Raw genomic sequence first — 14,183 nt, forward strand, 5'->3', positions numbered from 1 at the left:
ATTGTGGCCTCTTGAGCTTCCCCAATTTTAAATGCTTTACCATTGGCGGCTGTGCCTTCTGCTATCTAGGCCCTAAGCTCAGGAATTCCCTCCCTAAACCTATCTGTTTCTCTTCCCCTCTCTCCTCCTTTAAAGTACTCCTTAAAACCTACCTCTTTGACTAAACTATTGGTTACCTGGCCTAATATCTCCTTATGTGGCTCGGTGTCAAATTTTGTTTGACAACGCTCCTGTGAAGCGCCTTGGGATGTTTTACTATGTTAAAGGTGTTATATAAATGCAAGCTGTTGTTGTTGGATGAGACATCAGAGCACTGTCAGTACTCACGGAACTGATCCCCACTATCCGTTACCTCCTTCAGGTGAGATGGGGAGAAGTGGAGAGGACACGAGGCCGGGGGGGGGGGGGGCGGGGGGTGCTGGAGGTAGGAGGCGATTACTGTTTTATTGTTTATATGCTTTAATCTACTCTACTCTGCAGTGTCGAATGATTAGATGATGAAGTAGTTTAATTCAAATTGGCACTTTAGAACCTGGTCATCATACTTAAAATATCAAGCTGTAAACATCAATTTTATTGACAAAGAAAATTAACATTTTTATGTTGAGGTGGTTACTTTTATTTGCAACTGTAATATTGACTAAATGAAAACATTAGTTTTGAACAATTGGTCAGCAAAAGGTTCTTCTGTCTGTGGAATACAGTATGTCAATGAGGCAAGTCTCATCTCAGCATGTAATGTACCTTACTTTTAATTTTCTTCCCACTTTTAATCTTTTATTTTATTTTCTCTTTTTTCCTGTAGGTGTATTCACACATGCCATTAGTCAATCACAGAATCACAGAATCCTCACAGTGCAGATAGAGGCCATTTCGGCCCATCGAGCCTGCACCGACACATATCCCACCCTATCCCCGTAACCCCACGTATTTAATCCCCTAACACTAAGGGTCAATTTATCATAGCCAAATCAACCCAAATCAACCTAACCTGCACATCTTTGGACAATGCTGAACAATCAATGACAAACCACTGGCTGCTTTGTTAAATGAAGAACATTTTGATTGAAATTGCTAACAATGATTTAAATAGGCCAGTTACCTACAGATTTCTCCTAACATTCTCTGTTCTAATGAAAAAAGCCACAGTTTCTCTAGTCTCTTCTCATAACTAAGGCTCTTATTCCTAGTATCATCTTAATGATTCTCTTCTGTACCCTGTACATGGCCTTAGCACCCGTCCAAAACAAAAAGCATAGTTTTACATAGTATTTACAGTAGAGAAACAGGCCATTCAGCTCAATGGGTCCATGCCAGTGTTTATGCTCCATACGAGCCTCCTTCCACCCTTATTCATCTAACCCCATCAACATATCCTTCTATTCCTTTCTCCTTCATGTGTTTATCTAGGTTCCCCTTAAATGCACTACGCTATTCGTCTCAACTACTCCCTGTGGTAGCGAGTTCCACATTCTAACCACCCTCTGGGTAAAGAAGTTTCTCCTGAATTTCTTATTGGATTTATTAGTCACTATCTTATATTTATGGCACCTATACAAAGTTCTGGTCTAGCCTGCAAGTGGACACATCAGGGGAGAAATTGGGCACCTTAGCGCCCCCCGTTAACCCCTACGGGGGGGGCACTAACGGGGTGCTACCAGCTTTGCGACCGGGTGCAGCGATAGTACCGACGCCCACCACAAAATTGAGGTGGAGGTTTGCGGCGGCAGTAATCACTAGCGCCACGATCTCCTGCGCCCGGAGATCATGACGTCATCCGGGGGCGCAGCATCCCGGCTCTGAAATTCACTCTCAACCCCTGCCTGAGTGCCTGCCATTAGCAACAACAGGTAGAGGAGCCGGAATGTAGTTGGATGAGCGCTGGAGGAGCACGATATAAAGGAGGCAACTTCCTTTTTTTTTAGATGGCAAAGAATGCTGCCTTGTCAGTTTGACAAAAGCAAACAGGCATTTTGAGCAATCTGAGCGTTCTCAACTTGAAGGAGTATTCTGGCTGAGAAAAATTATCACTTTCAGTTGGGTTACATTTGATAGTGCAACATTTCCATCATTTAATGGGGGCTGTACTGGTACTGGACCTCACCCGCCAGCGTCACCATCGGAGGCAGCGAAAAAGATTGAAAAATGTGGCCAGAGGAAGGAGGGCCAACAGGGCTCTCAACAGGAGGCCTTACTCTCTCAGGGTATTCCAGCAGCATTTCTCCTACATCAATCTCACTGAGGAGCAGTGTCTTAGAAGGCTCCGCTTCACCAAGGGCGTGGTCACAGAGCTCTGCCACCTCCTGCTGCCAGACCTCGAGCCTCACATCAGGAGCACGTCTCTCTCAGTGGCAGTCAAGGTCACCGTCGCCCTCAATATCTATGCCAGCAGATCCTTCCAGTGTACAACAGGAGACATATCTAACATATCACAGTTCGCTGTCCATTGCTGCATCTGTGAGGTCACAGATGCTCTCTACAGAAGAAGAAGGGACTACATTTCCTTCCCCATGATCAGAGAGAAGCAGCGCGAGCGTGCATGTGGCTTTGCCAGGATAGCGGGCTTCCCCATGGTGCAGGGCGCCATTGACTGTACCCACATCGCTTTGCAGGCACTTCATAACAATCCTGAGGTATTCCGTAACCGCAAAGGCTACTACTCACTTAAGGTGCAGTTGGTGTGCGACCACACACAGTGCATCTTCACCGTCAATGTCCGCTATCCTGGCATCAGCCACAATGCCTTCATCCTGCGCCAGACCGGTGTGCCAGCTCTCTTCCAGCCACCACATCAAGCTTGCGGATGGCTTCTGGGAGATGAGAGGTATCTGCTCTCCACCTGGCTCATGACTCCATTCCGCTTAACACTCATACAATGAGAGACATGCTGCCACCAGGAACATGACTGAGTAGACCATCTGAGTCTTCTTCTTCTTCTTAGGCAGTCCCTCGGAACCAAGGATGACTTGCTTCCACACTAAAAATGAGTTCTCAGGTGACTGATGAGTCCAATGCGGGACCTACAGTCTCTGTCACAGGTGGGGCAGATGGTGGTTGAAGGGGCGGGTGGGTGGGGTGCTTGGGTTGACATGCGCTCCTTGCGCTGTTTGTGCTTGGCTTCCGCTTGCTCCCAGTGAAGAGACTCGAGGTGTTTGGCGCCTTCCCAGATGCTTCTCCTCCACTTTGTGCGGTCTTGGGCCAGGGATTCCCAGGTGTCGGTGGGGATGTTGCACTTTTTCAAGGAGGCTTTGAGGGTGTCCTTGAAGCGTTTCCTCTGCCCACCTGGGGCTCTCTTGCCGTGTCGGAGCTCCGAGGAGAGTGCTTGTTTTGGGAGTCTCGTATCAGGCATGCGGGCGATGTGGCCCGTCCATCGGAGCTGATCGAGCGTGGTCAAAGCTTCAGTGCTGGGGATGTTGGCCTGAGCGAGAACACTGACGTTCGATTTGCAGGATCTTGCGGAGGCAGCATTGGTGGTACCTCTCCAGTGCTTTGAGGTGCCTGCTGTACATGGTTCATGTCTCTGAAGCATTCAGGAGGGCACGTATCACTACTGCTCTGTAGACCATGAGCTTGGTGCTGGGTTTGAGGTCCTGGTCTTCAAACGCACTCTTCCTCAGGCGGCCGAATGTTGCACTGGCACACTGAAGGCGGTGTTGGACTTCGTCATTGATGTCTGCCCTTGTTGACAGTAGGCTCCCGAGGTATGGAAAGTGGTCTATGTTGTCCAAGGCCTCGTGGTGGATTTTGATAATTGGGAAGCAGTACTGTGTGACGGGGGCAGGTTGGTAGAGGACCTTTGTCTTACGGATGTTTAGTGTAAGGCCCATGCTCTCGTACGTTTCGGTGAAGGTGTTGACGATGGTTTGGAGTTCAGAGTGTGCGCAGAGGCAAGCGTTGTCTGCATACTGTAATTCGATGACAGAGGATGGGTCGACCTTGGATCTGGACTGGAGGTGACGGAGGTTGAACAGTTTCCCATTTGCTCTGTAGATTAGCTCCACTCCAGTGGGGAGCTTACTGAGGGTGCGATGGAGCAATGCAGCCAGGAAGATCAAGAAGAGCGTTGGTGCGATGACACAGCCTTGCTTGACCCTGGTCCGTACGTGAATTGGGTCTATGGTGGATCCGTTGGTCAAGATCACGACTTGCATGTCGTCGTGAATCAGGCGGAGGATGGTGACAAACTTTTGAGGGCAGCCGAATTTGAGGAGGACACTCCATAATCCCTCACGGTTGATGGTGTCGAAGGCCTTTGTGAGGTCAAAGAAGGCCATGTACAGCGGTTGGTGCTATTCCCTGCATTTCTCTTGTAGTTGACGCGTGGTGAAGATCATGTCCATTGTGCCCCTTAGTGGGCGGAATCCGCATTGCGACTCTGGGAGGAGCTCTTCAGCCACTGGGAGAAGGCGATTGAGGAGGATTCTTGCGATGACTTTCCCTGTGGCAGACAGCAGGTAGACTCCTATGTAATTACCACAATCGAACTTGTCACCTTTCGTGAAGATGGTCACGATTACGGCATCTCTGAGATCCCCTGGCATGCTCTCCTCCTTCCAAATAAGAGAAATGAGTTCATTTATTCTCCGCCATGTTTTAGCGCCTCGGTGGCGATTCCATCTGCTCCTGAGGCCTTGTTGTTCTTCAGTTGTCAGATGGCCTTTTCAACCTCATGCCGGGCTGGGGTTGTGCTGAGGTGGTGGCGGGTAGCATGCTGCAGGACGGAGTTGCGGACACTCACGTCGAAGACAGAGGTTCGGTTAAGGAGATCTTTGAAGTGGTCCTTCCAGCGGGCACTGACTGCCTCTCTATCCTTGATGAGTACCTCTCCGTTCTTGGCCTGCAGTGGGGTAGGACCTTGGGTGCTTGGGTCATAGGTGGTCTTGACTGCGCTAAAGAATCCACGCACGTCGTGGTTGTCGGCTAGCTGCTGGATCTCCTGCGCTTTCTCCACCCACCATCTGTTCTTTAGGTCGCGAGTTTTTTGTTGGACCTCGGCCTTCAGGAGTCTGTAGAGCTGCTTTCTTGCTCTCGAGCTCTGTTGCTGTTTCCAGATCAGGAATGCCTTGCGCTTGCGGCTTATTAGCTCCTGGATCTCCCACAAGCAGCGCGAGCATGCATGTGGCTTTTCCAGGATAGCGGGCGTCCCCATGGTGCACGGCACCATTGATTGCACCCATGACGCTTTGCAGGCACCTCATAACAATCCTGAGGTATTCCGTAACCGCAAAGGCTACCACTCACTTAAGGTGCAGTTGGTGTGCGACCACACAAGCGCATCCTCACCGTCAATGGCAGCAGCCACGATGCCTTCATCCTGTGCCAGCACTCTTCCAGCCACCACATCAAGCTTGCGGATGGCTTCTGGGAGATGAAGGGTAGCCGCTCTCCACCTGGCTCATGACTCCCCTCCGCAACCCCAGAACTCGTGCCCAACACTCATACAATGAGAGGCATGCTGCCACCAGGAACATCACTGAGCAGACTATCGGAGTGCTCAAGCAACGGTTTCGCTGCCTTGACCGTTCAGGAGGAGCCCTCCAGTACTCGGTTGAGCGGGTATCCCTTTACATCGTTGTTTGCTGCATGCTGCACAACTTGGCCATCACGAGGGTGCAGCCATTGCCACCAGGCATAGCCACACCACCTCAGGAAGAATGTAAGAAGTCACACAACACCAGGTTATAGTCCAACAGTTTTATTTGAAATCACAAGCTTTCGGAGCGCTGCTCCTTCGTCAGGTGAAGTGGAGCGATGCATAAAGACACAGCTTATATAGTCAGAGAATAATGCCAGATGATTACAGGTAATCTTTCTAACTGCCATTTATCACACCTCGGCAGAGAGATAATCACAGCAATCAAAGGTGTGAATGGTGTCCAAACAGGTCAGTCAGGAAAACATTACATCAAAGAACAATGAGGTGGGGTCACAAGGGGTCAAATGTTGCAGATGCTGGGGTCTGTATGAAAAACAAAAAACAGACAAAAAAACATTTTTTTTGCTGGAAATCACAGCAGGTCTGGCCGCATCTGTGTAGAGAGAACCAGCCAATGACGACTCGAGTCTGGATGACCCTATGTTAGGTGGGGTTACATGTAGCGTGACATGAACCCAAGATCCCGGTTGAGGCCGTCCTCATGAGTGCGGAACTTGGCTATCAGTTTCTGCTCTACGATTTTGCGTTGTCGTGTGTCTCGAAGGCCTCCTTGGAGAATGCTTACCCGAAGATCGGAGGCTGAATGTCCTTGACTGCTGAAGTGTTCCCCGACTGGGAGGGAACACTCCTGCCTGGCGATTGTTGCACGGTGTCCGTTCATCCGTTGTCGTAGTGTCTGCATGGTCTCGCCGATGTACCATGCTCCGGGGCATCCTTTCCTGCAACGTATGAGGTAGACAACGTTGGCCGAGTCACATGAGTATGTGCCATGTACCTGGTGGGTGGTGTCCTCACGTGTGATGATGGTATCTGTGTTGATGATCTGGCATGTCTTGCAGAGGTTGCTGTGGCAGGGTTGTGTGGTGTCGTGGTCGCTGTTCTCCTGAAAGCTGGGTAATTTGCTGCAAACGATGGTCTGTTTGAGGTTAGGCGGCTGTTTGAAGGCGAGTAGTGGAGGCATGGGGATGGCCTTAGTGAGGTGTTCGTCGTCATCGATGACATGTTGAAGGCTGCGAAGAACATGGCGTAGTTTCTCCGCTCCGGGGAAGTACTGGATGACGAAGGGTACTCTGTTGGTTGTGTCCCGTGTTTGTCTTCTGAGGAGGTCTATGCGATTTTTTGCTGTGGCCCGTCACTGAAAGACGCCCTCGTAAGAACGGGATATGATGCTCGACTCATTGATCGACAGTTCCGACGGCCCATCTTTCAGCGACGGGCCACAGCAAAAAATCGCATAGACCTCCTCAGAAGACAAACACGGGACATAACCAACAGAGTACCCTTCGTCGTCCAGTACTTCCCCGGAGCGGAGAAACTACGCCATGTTCTTCGCAGCCTTCAACATGTCATCGATGACGACGAACACCTCGCTAAGGCCATCCCCATGCCTCCACTACTCACCTTCAAACAGCCACCTAACCTCAAACAGACCATCGTTCGCAGCAAATTACCCAGCTTTCAGGAGAACAGCGACCACGACACCACACAACACTGCCATGGCAACCTCTGCAAGACATGCCAGATCATCAACACAGATACCATCATCACACGTGAGGACACCACCCACCAGGTACATGGTACATACTCATGCGACTTGGCCAACGTTGTCTACCTCATACGTTGCAGGAAAGGATGCCCCGGAGCATGGTACGTCGGTGAGACCATGCAGACACTGCGACAACGGATGAACGGACACCGCGCAACAATCGCCAGGCAGAAGTGTTCCCTCCCAGTCAGGGAACACTTCAGCAGTCAAGGACATTCAGCCTCCGATCTTCGGGTAAGCATTCTCCAAGGCAGCCTTCGAGACACACGACAACGCAAAATCGTAGAGCAGAAACTGATAGCCAAGTTCCGCACTCATGAGGACGGCCTCAACCGGGATCTTGGGTTCATGTCACACTACATGTAACCCCACCTGACATAGGGTCATCCAGACTCGAGTTGTCGTTGGCTGGTTCTCTCTACACAGATGCGGCCGGACCTGCTGTGATTTCCAGCAAAAAAAATGTTTTTTGTCTGTTTTTTGTTTTTCATACAGACCCCAGCATCTGCAACATTTGACCCCTTGTGACCCCACCTCATTGTTCTTTGATGTAATGTTTTCCTGACTGACCTGTTTGGACACCATTCACACCTTTGATTGCTGTGATTATCTCTCTGCCGAGGTGTGATAAATGGCAGTTAGAAAGATTACCTGTAATCATCTGGCATTATTCTCTGACTATATAAGCTGTGTCTTTATGCATCGCTCCACTTCACCTGACGAAGGAGCAGCGCTCCGAAAGCTTGTGATTTCAAATAAAACTGTTGGACTATAACCTGGTGTTGTGTGACTTCTTACATTTGTCCACCCCAGTCCAACACCGGCATCTCCACACCTCAGGATGAGGAAGAGGAGAAGGAGAACGAGGAAGAGGAGGAGGAACAGGAGCATGAACAGCAGCGACGGAGGATCCAGCCACTCCATCGGCCTTGTGACCACCTCATCAGACTGCGGTTCCAATGAATTCGAGACCACTTCCCAGTTGCTCATCCAGTCCCCATCATCCCATCAATTTCTCATTCCATACCACACCCCAAAGCTGAATGAGACACAGCACCATTTCTGCAACATTCCAATAATAAATTTATACACAATCAGTAACCACATATCTACAATAAAAATATTAACTAATGACCCTTGTGCAAACCCTTACTTGCCCTCTTTACAGTGCGCTCTGTGGCCCAGTGCGTAGCACGGCAGAACGCAGCGCCCCAATATTCAGGGTTAGTGCTCTAAGAAGGAAGTGGAGCACTTGATAAAGTTGAGCTCATCCAAAACTCTGCTGCTCCTAACTCGCACCAAGTACCATTTACCCATCAGCCCTGTGCTCGTTCCCGGTCCAGCAAAGCCTCCATTTTAAAATTTTCATCCTTGTTTTCAAATACCTCCTTGGCCTTGCACCTCCCTCTCTGTAATGTCCTCCAGCCCTACAACCCTCCGAGATCTCTGCGCTCCTCCAATTCTGGCCTCTTGAGCATCTCCGATTTTAATTGCTCCACCATTGGCGGCCGTGCCTTCAGCTGCCTGGGCCTAAAGCTCTGGAATTCGCTCCCTAATCTTCTCTGCCTCTCTACCTCTCTGTCCTCCTTCAAGATGCTCCTTAAAACCTACCTCTTTGACCAAGCTTTTGGTCATCTGCCCTAATATCTGGCATGGTGTCAAATTTTGTTTGCTAATGCTCCTGTGAAACGCCTTGGGACATTTTACTACATTAAAGGCTCCGTATAAATGCAAGTTGTTGTTGTTTTGGGGATAAAGATCAAAATCCTCTTATACTACTGTAACCAATTCTTCATTTCTGTGCAAGGGGGCGGGGGTGAGTCCGATCTCAGAGAAGCAGGTAAGCTTAGGGGCGCGGGAGTGGGGGGGTTAGCACACCATTACAGGAGCCCAAAGTTGGAGAGGTCAGAGTAGAAATGAGAGGGAATGTTAAAGTAGCAAGCCCTGCTTGAGCATCTGTTATCCCTGATTAATCATACCCTAAAAATCAATAGTTACCCATCCCTGGCCTCTCTGTATTTTTATATAATGCTTCTGCAACTCAAATAATTGTGTAATAAGTTTCCTACTTTCTAAATTATGTAGCAGTAATCCATATAAATTCTTTTTAAAATAAATTTTGCCACTATTGATTATTATGCAAAATCTTATTTTTCTCAGCCCACAAAAAGTAAAATGGCAACTGCCAGCCTCAAACTTTCATCCACTAGGAAGACCAGAACGCCTTCCACTTTTCATGGAGAGCTTCTAGCTGCAGTATTACCTCATTTGGAATTTGATTTTAAATTACATTTTAACTTACAAAAATATAAAATATATAGTGGATTTAAAAAAGGAAAATCATTTGAAAATGCCACCAGGTAGGAAATACTTGCAAGTATTTTCCTTAAAAAAATACCAAAACATCCAAATTAAAGCATATATTTAATTTAAGTTTATTTCTATAAATTCAATGCAAAAAGGAATGCAATGATAAAGTAAGTATTCAAAACTGTAACATGGACTGTTACATGGTGAATGTCTTGCAGTATCAACATTCAATAAGACAAACGTCAATGAAAACAAACCAACCTTTTTCGGCAAATTTGTATATGGCTTCACAGGCTTTAAGCAAAATTTCATCCTCTGGTGAATCCAGCATAAGCACAACTGTGTGTACGTTTTTGCTTTCGATAATAAGCGAATTAAACTGTGGAAGAGAGCAGAGTTCATATTTTGTGTAGTTTTTAATAATACTTGAAGAAGTGAATAAACATGTTTGGTGTAATATTATCCATCATCCACTAAAACTAAAACACATGTTTAAAGCATCTATCAGATGAAAATCTTGATTTAGATGCCTTATTACTGTATATGCTAAAAATCATTTCAGTAAGATGTGTAGTAGAAGATTAGAAGATATAACCTGTCAATTTAATTCATATTTTCCTGTTCAGAATGGCATCCATGAGCAAATAGGATTAGTTCAAAATGAATCAGAGCTACTGGATAACACTGTGGGGGAAAAAAATCAGTATCGCCCCGTTTGGGGCGCCATTATCGGCCGTGCGCAAAGTTTAGCGCCTGGCGCTAATTATTGCCTCTGACGGCAAACTTGGTTTTTATCGCCCCTGGAGGTGATTGGAGTGCTAAATCAGGTGCTTCACACCTGTCTTAAGGCGCAAAGGCCGAGGAGCGAGGCGCTACCTCAGAGCGCTGGCGAAGCTCATGTGATGTCAGTCAGCAATGGAACACAGACACAATGGCGCCGGCCAGTTCTTAAAGGGGAGTTCTGACGAAAGGTGATCGACCTGAAACATTAACTCTGTTTCTCTCTTCACAGATGCTGCTTGACCTGCTGAGTTTCTCCAGCATTTTCTGTTTTTATCTTAAAGGGGAGGATTGATTTTGCTCTCCATCCATATCCTGCTCATTGCAGCCTTGAATCTTGGCCTGGAGAGACCTGTACATCAAATCTGCTGGAAAGAACAATAGAGACCCCCAGGGAAAGAGCTCAGAGTGCAGCCCCCACAGTCTCTTCTAAATCGATACAAGGGCAAATCAAAATGAACCTGCAAAGTGCTGCTCAGTACCCAAAACTCCTTCACAAAGCGTTGAATCTCTCCAGATATCTCTCTCTCTCTCTCTCAGAATGCGTGGTGCAAAAATGTCACCAACAAAAAAAGGCAGGAAGCGGTCGCTTTTAAATAGCCAGTCCCTTTCTGACTGCAAAACACTCCCCTCAACCTGTCGTTGCTAGCAGCAGGCGGTAAGGCAGGGGGCGCCATTCAATATCTGGTCCGGGGCACTACCAGGGCGTTGCGCACTCGACTGACGTCACGATCTGCCGTTAATTTCGCGAGTGGCGCAAACATTGCCGCGCCCTCTTAAGGCGCTAACAGGAGGCGCAAACCAACTGAATTTTTCCCCCTAGCTCTTTTACAATTTTCATTATAATTTCCAAAATGCACAGAAAAATCAGTAAAAATTATTTCTGTAACCTCTGATGTTTTATAGCAAAACTAAAACAATGCAGAGAATGAAATGTTTTATTCTGTTTCCTGTGCAAAAATTTTAAATGTTGCTATAGTTTAATCCTGGCATTTGTGATAAATGAAGTAGTTTGCCAGCAAGAAATATAAACCTAAATTTCTAAAACCTAAACATTTATCCACCTTAAAAATCTTTATAAATGAAAAAAATAGCCCATATTTGAATGGAAGCAAACATTTTGAAAATGTGCTGGTGTCTCTAAGTAAACTTTGGCAGTAAGTTCACAAAGTGCATCATGCTGATCATTTAAAAAACATAACTGGATCCTATATATCATGAAACTCTATACAATGGGAACAAGCAGCTAGGCATATTAAGATTCTGTGCTTGGATTGACATTATGCTTCAGTCAAATATTCTTATCTGGAATCAATTATAAGCTATTCCTCAGAGAATACAAACGTTCGATCATGATAAATGGATATTTGTCTTATCACAATACCTATGTGTGGCTAAGCAAGCTTAGTGCTATTCTGGTTCTAATCAGTGTGAAGTTGTTCTCTTTACTGATTAATCTCTCCAGAATGTTTTTCCTCTCCAATATTTTCCCCTTCTCTCTTGAAGGAGCTTATTCTTCCTAGAATACAGTTCCACAGGCATTGGCAGCCTTCTAGTACTTCGCCCATTTTGTGAGAGCTTGGACAGTGAATGTTATTGAGCTTTTTGACTATGCATATAATTATATCCAAGCCTATTTTCCAGCAGAGCGCTAGTATCAGAAGAGGGAACAATAAGTGATTCCTCCTCCTCCTTCTCTGCCCCACTGACCCTAGCCCAGGGACGCCAAGACCAATTTTAGCACCTTTATTTTTGCCCCAACTGAGGTCAGCTAACTTGGCCCTGCAGGGAATGGAACCAAGGACCTTGTGTTCTACCCTCACTTGGTAGTCCTAATTATTTGAACGTAACCAAAGCATCTCTAGGAATGGCTTCTCTTCCCAAACCTGCACAGTCACCTCCAGAGTCTCCATGATCTAACCTTGGCCCCTCCTCTTCCTCATCTACATGTTACCCTCAGTGGCATCTGCAGAGATGGGGTCAGCTTCCACAAGTATGCAAATGACATCCATCTACCTCTACCTCTTCACCACTTCCTTTAGCCCCCACCCCCTCCCACCCACCCCCACAACTAGCTCTGTGTTGTCAAACTGATGATCTGGTCATCAGTCCTGGATGAATCACAACTTCCTCCAGCTCAACAGTAGGAAGACCAAAGCTATCGTATTCAGTCTCCATCACAAACTCCACTCCTTTGCCACAGATTCCATCCCCCTCTATAGCTACTCTTTCAGACTGAACCTCACTATTTGCAACTTAAGAGTTCTGTTTGACCTTGAGCTGAGCTTTAGATTCCATATCATGACCTTCACAAAGACTGCATACTGCACACCTTTGCAAAATTGCCAGCCTCCCTCCCTACTTACCTCAGTAACTCCATTGTTGAAACTCTCAAACATGCCTTCATTGTCTCCAGACTCGATCACCCCTAACACTTGCTTACTGGCCTCCCATCCTCCACCCTCCATAAACTCCAGTTTGTCAGAAACTCTACCACACATATCCTGTCCCACACTAGTGCCGCTTGTCCATCATCCATGTCCTCACTCAACTACACTGGCTCCCTGTTTTCCAACACAGGAAATTTAAAATCCTCATCCATGTATTTAAATCCTTCCATGGCCTTGCCCTACCCTAACTTTCACCCAAAATTCTCAATTTCTCTGACTCCAGCTTCTTGTGCTTTCCCCAATCGCTCCCTTCTCCTCCAGCCAACTATTGGCAGCACAGCACTCAGCCATTCTACTCTTTGGAAATCCCTCCCTAAACCCCTCCATCTTTCTCCCCCTTTAAATACCTCCTCAAAACCCAACTGTGTTCTTGGGATCTGGGCGATGTTGAAAAGGCCTATTTATGCCCCATTCCTAGTTGCCCTCAGAAGGTAATGGTGGCCAATCTGCTTGTAATCCCACAATGGTATTAGATAGGGAATGCCAAGATTCTGACCCAAAGCTGATGAAGGAACAGCGATATATGCCCTAGTGAGAATGGTGCGTGGCTTGGAGGGAAACTTGAACGTGATGGTGCTTGAGAACAACTTTGCTGCTCTTGTTCTTCTTGGTGGTAGAGGTCACAGAGCAGGGAGGTGTTGTCGAAGCAATCTTGAAGAGTTATTACACTGCATCCTGTAGCTCATACATACTGTAGCCATGGTGTTACTGTGGAGGAGATGGATATTGAGTCCAGTAGTGGGGCACCATTCAAACCTACTGCTCTGTCTTGGATAGTGTCAAGCTTTATGAGTGCTGGTGCAACTGAAGCAGCTGAAGATGGTTGGGCTGAGTACACTTCCCTGAGGAACTCGTGCAGTGATGATTTAGAAATAATGGGGCTCGCCATATGAATTATTTGAGTAGGTTGTGAAGTAATGGAATGGGGGTTATCTAATAGGTATAATTTGAAGGTATTTAATAAAGTTCCACATGAGGCTTTTAAAAAGAAATTAACATGCATGGAATAGACACAAAGTTGAGAATAATTGGAAAAAACTCTTTCCAGCTGGAGAAATGAGGAGTGGTGTTCTATAAATATCTATTGAGTCTCTTGCTGTTTACACCATTCATAAATATAAGAAGAAATTTCCCTGATGGCTCAGTGAGTTTGTCCAGTTCTCTAAATAATAACTGCAACCATTTGTTTACTGATAGGGCAAATAATCATCTGTAATTTGGCTTTTGTAGAAAACAAAATTCAAATAAATGTGGATCTACGTTTATCATATTCTCGTCTCAGGTATCAGTCAGTGAAAAGTTTTAAACAAATAGTCACAATATGAAATATTTCACTGAGTGGCTAATGATTATTTGCAGGCTTTTATATTTAAGACTGTAACTTACTGTCTCTTTTGGAGATGGCTCAACTTCCTTCTTTTGTTTCTTACCCATCCTATGT

The 14,183-nt window shown here is 46.5% G+C and overlaps 1 protein-coding gene across 4 annotated transcripts in view; it reads right to left on the minus strand.

The window, feature by feature from the left end:
• The window catches only part of armc3 (armadillo repeat containing 3), a 303,201-nt gene that overhangs the window by 268,556 nt on the left and 20,462 nt on the right, over window positions 1–14,183 (minus strand). For all 4 annotated transcript variants that reach the window (XM_085987770.1, XM_085987769.1, XM_085987767.1 and 1 more), the window contains exons 2-3: window positions 14,129–14,177; window positions 9,774–9,891 (exon numbers count right to left, since the gene is read on the minus strand). In XM_085987770.1, coding sequence (XP_085843896.1) covers window positions 9,774–9,891; window positions 14,129–14,176 — 166 coding nt within the window. In that variant the 5' untranslated portion in view covers window position 14,177. The remainder of the gene's footprint in view (window positions 1–9,773; window positions 9,892–14,128; window positions 14,178–14,183) is intronic.

The sequence above is a fragment of the Somniosus microcephalus genome, chromosome 5 (assembly GCF_052327205.1).
Source record: "Somniosus microcephalus isolate GS21.2 chromosome 5, FLI_Smic_1.0, whole genome shotgun sequence".
Taxonomy (NCBI): domain Eukaryota; kingdom Metazoa; phylum Chordata; class Chondrichthyes; order Squaliformes; family Somniosidae; genus Somniosus; species Somniosus microcephalus.